This window comes from Eupeodes corollae, chromosome 1 (assembly GCF_945859685.1).
Source record: "Eupeodes corollae chromosome 1, idEupCoro1.1, whole genome shotgun sequence".
Classification (NCBI taxonomy): domain Eukaryota; kingdom Metazoa; phylum Arthropoda; class Insecta; order Diptera; family Syrphidae; genus Eupeodes; species Eupeodes corollae.
Genome location: NC_079147.1, coordinates 22,031,658 through 22,046,211, shown reverse-complemented (window position 1 = coordinate 22,046,211; position 14,554 = coordinate 22,031,658). Strand labels below are relative to the sequence as shown.

Here is a 14,554-nt window from a genome sequence, read left to right as displayed (position 1 = left end):
AAAATATGTTTTTTTTTTCGTAAAACAACCTTATGAATAAAATATTTTCATTCGTAACGAACAAACAAGTAGCTCATCCTCATATTGTTTACAAACGATTGTTAATTGAAAAACAAAAACGCAAACAAATCAAAATTTCCTGCGCTACAAGCTTCAACAGATAAGAAAACTACAAATAAATCACTTTCTCGAGTTGGAATAATCGAGGTTGCTTTCGCACCAAAAACAAAATAAACTCAATTTGGGGCATCAATTGTTTAATGATTCCCACGTGTTAATGTAGAGCTGCTAATTATAAGCAAACCCATCGTACCATTACGATTAATTCGAGCTTATTAATATATTGGGATATGAAAGTGACACAAAGCGAGTTTTTAAAAATATAATACAATTGTTATACAACATAAACGAATTGAGTGGCGCACCTTATACTTTCCATTTTTCTTATATTACCCCTGAATTAAGTCAGGTTCAACCTCGGTTGAAAGTTCAACGACCATGGCCGATTAATCCGTTAAACTTCCATGCAGGAATCAGTTAAGTTACCCTGGACTTAAGTCAGTTTCCACCTTGGTTTAAAAGTCAAAAATGCGACAATGTCCGATTTAAACGTGATAATTCCATTCCTTTTAAAATATGACATTTCATAAAAAGCACAAACCACTCAATACGTCAAAAGGTTCGATGACACTTAAATGAAAAACAAACCAATAACTTAAATCAAACTGTGTCACGTTTTTGTTGTGCTAAATTGTTTTGTATAATAAATTAATTCATCTTCTTTTGCATAACATTCAAATTATTCAAACTTGATCCGTAAGTTCATTTTTTCAACACCGAATCGGAATGCAATCAAAATAAAATATCAAGTTCAATTCAAACCAGGTTTCAAATGCACACAAGAATTTTTACTATCAAAATATATAATCAACACAAAATGAGGACTACTTTCTTAGAATTGCAATCATTGCTAATGTATCTACGTGCAAGTTCAACAAAGATACAGAAATGTTGTTCACATAATAACTTATTGAAGCTTGAAATCCTTCTTCAAAGAATTTATTAAGAAAACCAGTAGTAGGTGAAATGTGAACGTTGCATTCACCAAAGTAGATTATAGTCGTGGAATTATGTGGGTTAGGTTAGTTATACTTCTCGATTGGAATTCAGATTCAGAAATCAGGAAATTTTATTCAAGTTCTTATCGGGTACAAACGATTTATTAAAATTGCTAATGATAAAAAACCAGAATTGACATTAAGGTGAGTTGACACTTAATAGAATATATTCTGAACTTATTTGGTGTATACATTTTTGACATTTGCACTCATCTTATCTCGCTCTTTTTTATTTGAAACACTTTTCTATCACTTTTGGTAACTGTGGAGTGGAAAAGAGTTTAATGAAGTTGACATCTGTCAAAGTAAAACCTGATATAATAAATAACAATATTTAAATCCAACTATTTACCTTCCTTGTAATAATTTGTTTTTAATTTTTCTTTTTACAGAAAATGGTGAAATAATTCATCCCACCCGACCCCATCAGAGTTAACTCATCAACAACAACAACTATAACCTACAAACAGCAAAACAACATGTCTTCTTCAATTTGTCCACATTTTGCACAAAATGCCTGGAAGAAAGATCTATGCTCAAATTGTTTCAAATCAAAAGAGGAACACAAACAATCAGCTGTATCTTCGTCAAAAAGTCGACGAGCAGCTGCCTTAGACATTACAAAGACTGATTATCCCAATAAGAACAAAGTGCCTGCTAGAAGCATTATCAAAGGCACCAAACCAAAATCGAAGAAAACCAATAAAGTATGTTTTCCCAAACAAATTTCCGAAGTCATTGGTTATGGCGGTGATTGGTCTGAAGACACAAACAGTGATTACGATGACGATGAGTTCATGAACAATTCGCATAGCAACGATGATCAATCGACTGGAGCTGGAGATGAGGAAGAGAATTTGGAGTTGAAGAAACTGACAAAGGCCAATACAGATTTTAATATGAACAATGGCAATCTTTTGGGTGATCCTCAAGAGAATATCAAGAAATCGTTTGCAGCACTTAAGCTGGGAGCTCCGCAAGTTGATAAGGAAGGCAAGAAACAAACGCTAAAGATCAACGTGACGCCTTTTGGAAGTTCGAAGAAACTAAGTTCTGCGTCCAAGGCTAAGTTCGAAGTAAAAGAAGAACCAATTCAGAAGACGACTGTCTCTAAAATAAGTGTGATGCCCGTCAGCAGTGCATTGGAAACCAAAACTCCAGCAGATGGAAAAAATAGTCCGCCAATCGAAAGAGCAATGGAAAAGTCACTCTTAGAAGAAATATCGGAGACTCTCGAACAGAACAAAAGTGACCAGAAGAAAAAACTCCAGAACAAAAGCCCTTGCACTGATACAAAAATTAAATTCGAGATCACTAGCCTGGCTGACGCGCAAGAGAACAAGCCATTTCTTGACCTCAAAAAACCAATCGCTAGGAACTCTCCCATCACCAAGGATCAGATCAAACCAAAAATAAGTGTCAGCACGATGCAAAAATACTCAGACTCCGAGAGCAATGGTTCGGACAGTGAAAATGGTATTTCGGCCTACTATGATGTTGTGGAGACTGAAATGAGTTATGAGAATGTCCCTGATGGGAAGAGCATCAAGGAAGAAGATCAAACTGATTGCGGAGAAGTTGTGACCAAACTTGATTCTGACGATTCAAATTCTGTCTATTCTAGCTCTCAATACATCACTGATATTCTGTTGTCATCGAAGACCCGATCAGCTACATATTCCCTGCATGAAGGAAACTTCATGACCAGCAAGATCACTTCTGACGGATTGATCGTCACCAAGTGTAGTTCCGATGATGCACTCGACTCTACAGGGTCTAGTTTTGACGGAAGCAGTGATGAGGAGACTTCTTCCTACAACATGACCAGGAGTGAATCGGATTCCGGGATAGGTATCTCAATTGGGAACGATTACAAGAATTTGAACGAAAAATCTGGTGTTGAGAAGAAATTAAGTGCAAGCACAAATAATTCAGACTACGAGGACATTCAAGTGACAGATCAAGTAACAACCGTGTCAGCAAAAAATTTCTCTTTGGAAAAGAGCCGCGAGCTGGCTGGTGAGCCAGATGGCAGTGCTGATCCAGACGGAAGTCTGGAAAATCAGCAGCAACAACTGCCGGCACTGCCCAAATCACCGCCACCAACAGCGTTGTCACATGAGGCTAGGCCGTCTTTCTTGCATGGCTTGCAAAAGAACACACCAGCCAAAAAGCCCGACCTTCCAGTCAAACCATCAGTGATGAAAACATTCACGACAAAGCGTCAGCCAACATCCGCTGAGCAGCAGGTAATAACTCAGTTACAACAAGTAATGAAGCCCTCAACAATGCCTAACTCAGCTGATCCACTCGATAATGCTTTGGAAGAGCAATCTAAGCTTCTGAAAAAGGGACGAGCACCAAGTCGACCCCAAACCGAAGATAAGTCCAGTGCACCTCCAACTCCTGAAAGAGACTACAACATTGCAGTCGAACTATCTCCAGATCCAGAGAAGACTCCATCCGACGAAGGCAAAATTCCTGCTGATGAAAGTGCTGCATCATTAACCCCCCAACAGCAACTTGCCTGTGCTACAAATAGTATCTACACAAGAAAACAGCAGACATCGATTGTAGTAGGCGTCAAGAGCACAGCATCGCCTGTAATTCGAGAGAAAGATAAACGTGAACGTGCCACAGTCAATCCCAAGTTCCGGTCTCTCAATACATTTTCTTCCCATCGTAAGGCTCAGCTGACACAGCAACTCTCGGCGTCACCTCCATCGTCGCCAGCAGGTCAATTTATCACCCTTTCATCGGAGCCATGCTCAACGACAGTCCAACAGTCGCGCAAGAGCTTCTCCCTTTCCGAAGAATGCCTAACCCTGACAGATGATATGAAGAAGCAACAACAGCAACAGAAGAAGAATAAATTCTCCATTAGGAAATTCCTTCGCATGGGAGCGAGCAAAACCACAGACAATTTGCATAAGAAGGATGGCATTTATTCCGAGATTGTGACGGGTGATGAATCGGGAGTGGTTGCCATGGGTAAGCCTCGTCTTGTGATCATACATCCGATCGATATAAATCCCACGGCTGTCGAAGTGGTTAAGGATATAACAAAAACTAATGACAATATCACATCACAGACGATCGTGGTGACAACGAATAATGCGGGAAATAGCAACAACAGTAGCAATGCAAATAATAGCAGCGGTAATGGTGGCGGGGCAAATAAACCGCCGGCTCCACCATTGCGTAAGACCGATTCTGGAGCTGGGCAAAAGAATCATGAGGCCAATAAACCAGCTAGACCACCACCACCCAAGAGTGCTGAGTTGCGCCGGAAACAGCAGAAAATAAGTTTTGATATTAAAACCGCTGCTGGTGCTGGAGGATCAGTCAAGTGCAAAGCGGACAATGTCTATGCGAATTTAGGTATGTACTTGTATATTATTTTTAAGTGTGGATGTGTAAGAAATATGCAAACTTGTTTCGAAATAAGATAAATGAGATCATTTTTGTTGTGAACTCCTTACGCAAGGTTATTTTTTTATTTTTGACATTCAGAAACCGCTGTAAAAAGAAACACAACTTTAAAGCTTTGATCACACTTAACAAAAAAAACGCAGTTTCGAATTTGACAGTTCAAACTTTATTTAGAAGTAGAAGAAAGAATAATATGCATTGTTACTCTCAATGTCACTGAAACTGTAAGAACAAATTTAACACTTGACTGTCATTTTGATCACTTTCACGTAAGTGTAAGGTATGGCCAACTGTCAGTGTCAAAAACAAGCTATGATTTAAAATGAAACCACTAGATGGCCCTCCCTGTATATGATTTTATTCTAATCTACTAATTTAACCTATTTCATAAGCCCAATATAAAACAACGTTTACATCCTATGAATTAGGAATCTCAATAATAAATTGGGTTTCTCAGTTAGTGTCAAGTATATTGGATGATTGTTACTTTATGGTATCTTGTTTACTTCACGTATTTAACTTTATGTTGGCACTTGTGTATTCTGGCCATCATTCACATTGCACCGGAATGTTTTTTTTTTTGAGAACAACAAGAATTTAGGTTAAATTATCATGTGTTCCACTTAAAGACCAGTCCCCATGCGGCACAACTGACAACTCGATAAGAGATGTAAGCGTTCCAGTCATGTCTCATGTATGTATTTTATAGCAACATAATGTATGTACATGAAGTAGGAGTAAAAAGATTTCCAATTAGTATTCTTTGTAGCACTTGAAGGTGTTCGAGTTGAGATAATGTACATTTATGGAGGGCATACCAGAAACTATGGTTGATGTTGACTACACTTAATTTTGTAAGTTTAATATATTTATAGGAAAAGAGTTGAAATAGTTCTGTTTGAGTTTTTAATTTAGTTTAACTAAAAATTATACTTTATGTAATAATTTAGGCCTTTAAAGTAAAGACTACTTACATAAGTTCAATTCAAGCTCCTAGGTACTTGACTTTTTAATTACTAGAACAATTACTTTGAACTTGTACAAAAGTCGCGACTAAAAAGTCTGTATAGAAAATTTTCCTGACAGCGGTTGAACGAATAAGAAAAAAGTTTCTAACCCATTTCTGTTTTCTTAAAGAAAAACATTCTCACTGAATGGAATACTTGTTATTTGATGAAAATACTTTTTAGTAACAATCTAATGGGGTTTTCCATAGCCAAATTAATCAAATTATTTTTGATCTAGATCTTTCAAAAAAAAATATTTCTCCTATATTTGCATTCCACGGGGCTTAATTTATTTATTTTCAAATCGATTTATTTTTGGAACCTGGAGATTTATCCTTCTTTGCTATAATTCTAGTAATAATTATAAAAAATGTCTACCTGGAAATTTAAAAAAAAACAGTTCCAATTGTTTTTCATCCACCAATGAAAGAAAATCAATTTTTGACGAAATTTTGAATTTACCCATGGAAAAAAGCATAATTTTTGAATGCCTATAAAGTACTGTAAGATCTCCTCAATATTCAAGTTCATAGCTGACAACTGTCAATCAACATATCATACATAAATTGAAATGGTTTTTTTGTAAAAGCTCTCAGTACTACAGTTGGCTAGTTTATATTTTTAAGATTTCTAAAATGTTCTCAGTAGGCTTGATGGAAGTCAAGTGAATTTTGAAGTCAAATTCTTCGATAGAGATTTATTGAGAAATGGAATAGTAAAAATGTTGTTGTCAGATTTTTTTGTTAACTGACAAATTAGTAAATCATGTTTTAAATGGAATTTTTTTTAAGACTTGTGGTTTTTTAATCTGGCAATACTTTTTTCTAGTTGTGCTTTTTGACAGCTGTCACTTGATTTTTCTCAGTTTGGTTTGCCATTTTATAATAATTAATTGACTAACTCCTTAACAACGTTTGCGAATTTATTATCATAATAGTAGTTCGTTTAGCAAGAGGCATCAATTTATTAAAGGAAAATTTTGGTGAGAGCATTATCTCCCGTTGTGAACCTGTGATTTGATTTAACAACTCTGGAATATTATGTATAGTCTACGCAGTTTGACAGTACACGATTGACGCTTAGGAAGCGAATATTTGGCGCATATTGCTGCAAAAAGTGGTCGAAAATCGCTTCGAGTTATTCCAGCTGCGGCAGCCACTTTTTAAAACATTTAATTGTTGGACATAACATCAAAAATTGAGTGCGTGTTACGTCTTCTAGAAAACAATGCGTATAAAAAACACCCTTTATATGTACACTCCTCGCCACATGAATAGATCACCCCTTAGGTTTTTTTTCTATCGTCCATAGTTCCCAAACCAAACATGCTTTAGACCTATTATTTTTCTTAAGTTTAGTTAATTGTTTTTATTTCGCCTGAAAAAAAAATTTAAAGCTTAGTATTAATGAAAAATTACTGATCAAAAACAGGCAAGCTCCAAAGTTCGCACCACTTGAATAGGACACTTTAATAAAAAAAAATTTAAATATTACTATTCTTTTTATTACGAACGTTACTTTAAATGGACGTAACTTGAGTATTTGGACCCACCTTTCTGCTCCAAAACTTCACACATCCTGTTTGTAAGGCATGAACTGTCCAAATAATTTAGCGAAATCGAGCCCAAACTAATTCGATGACTTGGGTTAGTTCGGATATAGTTGAATATTGTTTTCCTGATTCGTATACTTGACGTGTCAGCATCCCCAAACATGTTCTATTATATTTAACTCCGGTGAGTAGGGCGGCCAGCTTAATAGCTCCACATTTTGGTTTTGCATATACACGATTTAACTACCCGGGCTGTGTGAATTGGCGCATTATCATGTTGTTAAATCGAGGGCAGGGTCCAAAAAAGGTTTGAAAGTATGGAAAGGCCTCTTTTAATATACCATTGTAAGACAACGCCTTCATTGTTGTTGACACAAAATGTAATTGGAAGGTGCAATAACAGAAAAAAGCTCCCCAAACCATTACACCTCCAACTCTGCTATGCAGACGCTTTAGATGAGTTTCTTTGCAGAGGTCATGGAAATAGTAGCTATATCCATCGGGACTCTCCAAATTAAATTTTCTTTTCGTCGGAGAAGACCACTCGATGCCACTCAGAAGACCAGGTAACATGTGCGCGGCAAAAACTAAGTCATTGCTCTTTTCGAACTGGGTTCAGGGGTGGCTTCTTCTTGATTTTAAGTATTTTTATGTGTTTAGCTTTCGAAATAACATGACGCATGGTTGTTAGACTTGCTTTAACACCACATTTTTCCCTGATTTTTGCCAAAGAGTCGTGAGAATTTGACGCTTTTCTTATTATAAGTCGCCTTTCCGCATTAGTAAGCACACTGTGTGCGGCCTTTCCCATATTTAAGCTCATTACCTACAAATTTGGATATCACGTGTCGGCCTCCCTCTACTTTTTTAGCTATTTTGGCGATAGATAAGCCAGTGTCCTTATATGCTTTGATTTGTACTTTTTCCGCCTCGGTCAAGACTTTTCCTCGACCCATTTTACGTTTCTTTTAAATTAAATAATCGAAATTTACAAAATATTTCGATCAACGAAAAATACAATTTTGCGTGACAAAGATAACGATAAAACTAAATGCACGGTCTATTCAAGTGGCGCAAAAATATTGCTTTAATTTACACGAAAGTTAACATAAAGTAGAAAAAAAAACATAACGGCTTTTTTCCAAAACTTGCAATTTGTCATAGAGAAAGAAGAAAAGAGATGCAAAAAGATAACGGGCAAAGTACCATTATTTAATCATTCCGCTTTTGAGTTATATTTACTTATAAGCAAAGTAAAAAAGAAAGTACAGGGTGTCCTATTCAAGTGGCGACGAGTGTATGTATGCGTAGATACGTATATCTAAGATTTCCGAAATGTCATACATATTTTAAAAATGTATTACAAATAGAAACAATCACTTTATATCATAGCAAATTAATTAAAGACTTGAATTCATAATTCGGTTTACTTTTCGGACCTTTTAAATACAATAGAAGTGGAAGCGTTCATGTCTAAAAACCACAATATAAATAAGGCTTAGCCAAGGCTCTGCGATGTTTTTTCGTCTTACATAGCTCAAGAACCAGAATAGATATCGACTTCAAATAAATTTTGTTATACAGATAATAAGACAGAAAGATGTAGAAAGGGCTCTTAAAAAAGTTGCGTCGGGTTTTTTTACCATAGCAGTTAAAAAAAAGGTTAACATTTTGGTTAACCCTTAGTATCTTACGCTAGAGACGTAAATTAAATTGTATATAATATATTGTAACGTGATATCAAACAAGTATATTTTTTGAAAAAAATCCAATAAACGGTTTTTTTATAAATCAAAAAAAAAAAAACAGAAAAAAAATGTTCACGTCGGAAATTTAACGAAGAGAAATGATTTTATCTCCAAAACAATTAAGTGCAACGAAAAAAAGTTTTTTAACATCTGGTAAAGTTTTGAGAAAAATCGAATTGACGTGTTTTTTATGAAAAATTAAAACTTAAAAGAAAATTTAACAAAATTTTGTAAAACTTGATTTTCTACTAAAATATCTTTTCAAAACATTAAGATTATGGCTTCCAGCTTATTTTAACTTACAAAAAATATTGTTTTCAACATTCAGTAAAATTTTGAGAAAAATCCAATCGACAGTTTTTTTTTACAAAAAATAAAAACTTAAAAGAAAATTTAACAAAATTTGGTAAAAATTGATTTTAGACTAAAATATGTTTTCAAAACTCAAGATTATGGCTTCCAGCTTATTTTAACTTACAAAAAATATTGTTTTCAACATTCAGTAAAATTTTGAGAAAAATTGAATCGACAGTTTTTTTTACAAAAAATAAAAACTTAAAAGAAAATTTAACAAAATTTGGTAAAAATTGATTTTCGACTAAAATATGTTTTCAAAACTCAAGATTATGGCTCCCAGCTTATTTTAACTTACAAAAATATTGTTTTCAACATTCAGAAAAATATTGAGAAAAATGGAATGGACAATTAAAAAAAAAAAAAATTATAAACGTTTTTAAAAATTGATTTTCGACTCAAATATCTTTTCAAAACTTTAAGATATTGGCTTTAAACTACTTTTATCTTTTAAAAAATATTGTTGTCAACATTAAGACAAATTTTGAGAAAAATCGAAATGACAGTTTTTTTTACAAAAAATAAAAACTTAAAAGAAAATTTAACAAAAGTTGGTAAAAATTGATTTTCGACTAAATATCTTTTCAAGACTTTTAGATATTGGCTTTAAACTACTTTTATTTTTTTTAAAAATACGGTTGTCAACATTCAGTAAAATTTTGAGAAAAATCGAAATGAGGGTTTTTTTACAAAAATAAAAACTTAAAAGAAAATTGAAGAAAAGTTGGTAAAAAATGATCTTCAACTCAAATATATTTTCAAAACTTTAAGACTATGACTTCCAGCTTATTTAAACTCACAGAAATATTGTTTTCAATATTCAGTAAAATTTTGAGAAAAATCGAAATGAAAGTTTTTCTTACAAAAATACAAATTTAAAAGAAAATTCAACAAAAGTTGGTAAAAATTGATTTTCGGCTCAAATATCTTTTCAAAACTGTGAGATATTGCCTTTAAACTACTTTTATTTATCTTTAAAAAATATTGTTGTCAACACTCAGTAAAATTTTAAGGAAGTTTTTTTTTACAAAAAAATAAATACCTAACATTTCGACTCAAATAGCTTCTCAAAAATTAAAAATATTGACTTCAAACTCTTTTTATTTCACAGAGATTATTGTTTTCGATATTCACTATTTTTTTTTTTAATTTTACAGTCCGGCTTCTCATAAAAAATAGTACGCAAGTTTGGTAAAAATTGATATTCGGTTCTTGACATCTCTTAAATCAATTTCATCCATCCTTTTTGTAAAAATTTATGAAATGCTACTAAAATTGGCAAAAATTTGTTTTTCGACTAAAAATCTATTTAAAAAAACTAGATTTTTAACTAATTCCTTATATGAAAAATATTGTTAGAATTTTATAATTTTTAAGAATAATTTAAACTGACAATTTTTTTAACCCAACACGAAAACCTACAAATTTTTAAGCAAGACAAATTGACAGAAGGGATGAGAAGTTATCAGTGTGGGTCGCATTCCAGCCTCTTATTTAGTTAAGGTTTTCTTAGGCTTTGCAAGAAATTTTTCTCTCCGTCTCTGAACTGGCACCCCAACAACTGATTTAAGCCTTTTGGGCGGTAAAGAAGAACTTAAGGGATATTTTAACGGACTATGTTCTAGTAACTAGTCAGTTGCATTCCTTCGCTTAAGCAGTTCAACCCTAGTGCTCGCGCTTCCACAAGATTCTCCTTAACTTAACTTCGGGCGTACTATAAAGTACAGAGATTCGATCTCCAACCGTGCCACACGAATGTGGAATGTCTTTACCCGTCGCTGCAATGTTTAGGAATTTAAAACCAATGTATACCGATATCTCCTTTCTAAGGCCTCGCATTAATCGTACACACTCGATTTTGGGCCTAATAAACATAATGGTCCTTTAGGCTTTTGACACTTCATGTCTGCTGCATATAACTCTTTATTTATGGTGATTTGTCAAATTTTTGTTTTAAGACCGAACACAAATTTCTATATTCTTTTTTTATTAATTCTCCAATTTTTTTATAATAGGTGAAATTCGCTCATCAATAGCGCCTCGTAAGCCCGAACGTACAGCTAGTATGCGCGAACGTGAAGCTCAACTCGAGTTGGCACGTAAACGTCAGGGAAATAACGAAAATGCCGATAACATCTCCATTTGTTCATCAAACGGTGACATTGTAACGGCCGATATTTCTCAAAGTACACCAATTCAAAATAATAAAAATACTCCTCCTCAAACCACATCTTCAAATGCCGAAGAAAGATCATCTTCCGCCAGCATAACCCCAACAATCACAACCACCACCATCAACACCACCAACAATCAAGGCTATTCCAGAGATTCAGATACCAACAGTCAGACGAGTTCATTTGAAAGACACAAAAGAACCGATCAGATATTAACAACAAGTACAACTTCAACCTTAGACTCGGCACGACCAAGCAGCTTAAAAGATTCAGTCCGAAAGATCAATAGCACAATTGATAGTTATTTAAAGGACAAGCGGGACTATGAGAATTTGTATGAGTTTGTTAAGGCTGGACCTGGTGGTGCTGAGGCATCTTCACCACCTCCACCACAACCGCCAGCTCGATCAATCGATGCAGCAGCTATGGCTCGTGCTGTGCCAGCAAGAAGGCCACAGCCATTTTCCGATAATGCTTCAATTTCCGGTGCTAGTTATACACGCAGCGAGTATGGATCTCCGTCTCCACGCTACGGCCTCAACAATAGTCTAGGTTCGGGGCAATCTTTATTTCTTTAATTTCATTTTTGTTTAATATTAAACTTTTTCTCTCAGCTAACATTCCAAGGGTTATATCGGCGTCATATTGCGGCAGTGAAATAGGCGAATTTGATATTTATTCACCATATAGCTATTATGGTAGTGAGGCTGGCGGTGATGTTGCTACGGATATAAATGATAGTGTTTGGGGCGTACCATCGGTAAGTTAGTTATGATTATGAATCTTAATATTTATTTTTAATATTCTCTTTATTATATTTCAAGGCCATTAAGAATCGAACCAAAGCAACTAACCGTCTGCGGATGCGCAAAGGCAGAAGTGTTGTTCACAAGACCATTGAAGATAATTACACTGCTGTGGTAGTAGCGAACCATGAGGCTTTAGCACAAGTCTTAGATCAGGTTTGTTAATAAATTCCGAATGGCAATGGGAATAGAATGTTCTTGAAGATTGTACTTGTTATTTTTTTAGCTTCAACAAACTCCCATCATACCTCCGGCACTTCGTCCCCTTGCCAACGCCATAAATTTACGCTTCGAAGACTTCACTGTCATTGAAGGTGCCCAAGCATTTGTCGTTGGCAAAAAGGCCTTCCATGCGGCCGTTTGGACAACAGCTCCGGTCACATTGGCTCTTTCCGGCGATTGCAATCAGCTTTCCGGAGTTGGCGGCGAGCTATGTCAACTTACCGGTGGCGTCAGTGGTGTCCTTAATCCAATAACAGAATTCTGCGATCTTGTGCCGAGTTATCATCTGCCCCTAATGCCAACTACTGAAGTGCGTATGTTACAAGCGACAATATCAGTGTTGCCTCGTTTGCAGCTTGAAACTTTACAATCCATTGGAACGATTCTCAAGAATAAGTCACAAATGCTAGACAAGTCGATGTATAATTTCCGTGGATCAATACCGAATTTGTCGGGCTTAAAAGAGAACGGCATGAGTTTGAGGAATGTTTGTTCGGTACAGAATCTCAGCTCACTCAGTGAAGACGCCAAGGCTGGAGTAGAGAAATTAGAAGAAGCTCAGTTGGTTCCTGGGGTGCCATCATTTGATGATGTCATGTCTCGAGAGGTTGCATTTATTATGCTTCAATTGGTCAACGGGCTGAAGAATCTACAAGCCAAGGCCATTGAAGAGATGCCGCTTAGTTTGTCGAATGTGGTGCTGGCTAAGGATCATGAAAATAAGGATGCTCAGGCAAGGCTTTGCGTCCTGCAAGGGTATGTTTCAAAAGAATAGTTTTTAAAATAACGATAACATTTCTTACCCATCTTAAAGGAACAGCAACAACGAAGAAGACGAACCTATGGGTACACTGTGTCGTTGCGCACACATTGCACTCAGTGAAATGCTACCCTCTACAAAGATGACTTCAATTCTGGCCGATATCCTGCTCCAGGAACGCTCCGAGTCCTTATCCAAGGCTAAGGCAGTTCTAGAGTTTGTATTGTGGGGTCCGTCGGACGTCATTCTATCCGGCTCCACAAAAGAACGTGAACTGGCTTTGCAACGGTGGCTCGACTTGGAAAGAGCCACCGTTCTCCATGGCTTGGTGCGAACTAGAGTCGAGCTCACAATCTACGACGAATGTCATTTGATGTTCTTAGTGCGATCGAATGCAAAAATGATGAACGATGCGGCAAAAATTGTCTCCAGCTATCAAAGCGGCAAGGAATAAGCCAAGGCGCTACAGCTAACAGAAAAATAAAAGTGATCTTGTGAACCTAAGGAAATTAATTTATTCGCGTGCCAATTTAATTTGTTTGTTTCTTTTTTAGCCTGGATTCGGTTTTGATCAATTTTTGCTTTGATTTTTGTAAAAAATCATTTAAAAAAACATAAAAACTTAACTTGTAAAAATAACCTATCACAGCAGATAGAAAAAAATCGAAATATATTATTTTCTTTTTCATTGTATAATTATTATTATTTTTTTAAATATGTAGAAAACAAAAATTAAAAAACTTACTCATGTACGTATGTTAGAAAATATTTATAAATTCATGCAATTATTATATTTTGTATGTTTATTATTTTATTGTTAAAAATATAATTCATATTGTTTGGGTGTTTGATGAACAAATTATAATAAATAAAAAACTATATTATAAATAAACTATTACTTATCATACATATTTCTTGATGTACCTTTTTTTGGTTGATGTATGGCATGGTAACGAATCCTTATTCGAAAATTGAACTATGAGCTTTGAACGCCTCTTAAGATTTATTGCGTTAATGTAAGAAAATGCTACTTTAAAATAGCTTTAGTTGCCTATAAGAGGTTTTTTAGCTCAGAAAAGAGTCCGACATATCAAGTAAGCTCTGAAAATCGCTTGAACAAAACGTGTTCCGAGCGCTCTTTTCTTTCAATTTCACCTGTCAAACGATTGTTTTCAGCATTTAGCGCGATATGCTCAGTTTTTTTTATTCTGAGCTCATAGAGCCCTTCCAGCAAACTGGCTAAGCTCTAAAAATTATGGTTTGCCAATAGGGAGGTCCAGACAACATAAGGGACTTCAATTGCAGTCAACTGTATCTTGAACATAGATTTTGACCAACTTTATTCTCTTTATTTGAGTAAAAAAAGTTTAAAGTGTAATTT

At 35.1% G+C, this 14,554-nt stretch overlaps 1 protein-coding gene across 4 annotated transcripts in view; it reads left to right on the top strand.

Annotated features, from left to right (window-relative positions):
* The window catches only part of LOC129952423 (uncharacterized), a 110,078-nt gene extending 95,998 nt beyond the window's left edge, over positions 1-14,080 (top strand). For all 4 annotated transcript variants that reach the window (XM_056065012.1, XM_056064996.1, XM_056065022.1 and 1 more), the window contains 6 exons: positions 1,511-4,499; positions 11,227-11,937; positions 12,000-12,145; positions 12,210-12,347; positions 12,418-13,169; positions 13,228-14,080. In XM_056065012.1, the coding sequence (XP_055920987.1) occupies positions 1,598-4,499; positions 11,227-11,937; positions 12,000-12,145; positions 12,210-12,347; positions 12,418-13,169; positions 13,228-13,627 (5,049 nt within the window). In that variant the 5' untranslated portion in view covers positions 1,511-1,597 and the 3' untranslated portion in view covers positions 13,628-14,080. The remainder of the gene's footprint in view (positions 1-1,510; positions 4,500-11,226; positions 11,938-11,999; positions 12,146-12,209; positions 12,348-12,417; positions 13,170-13,227) is intronic.
* The last annotated feature ends 474 nt before the right edge of the window (positions 14,081-14,554 follow it).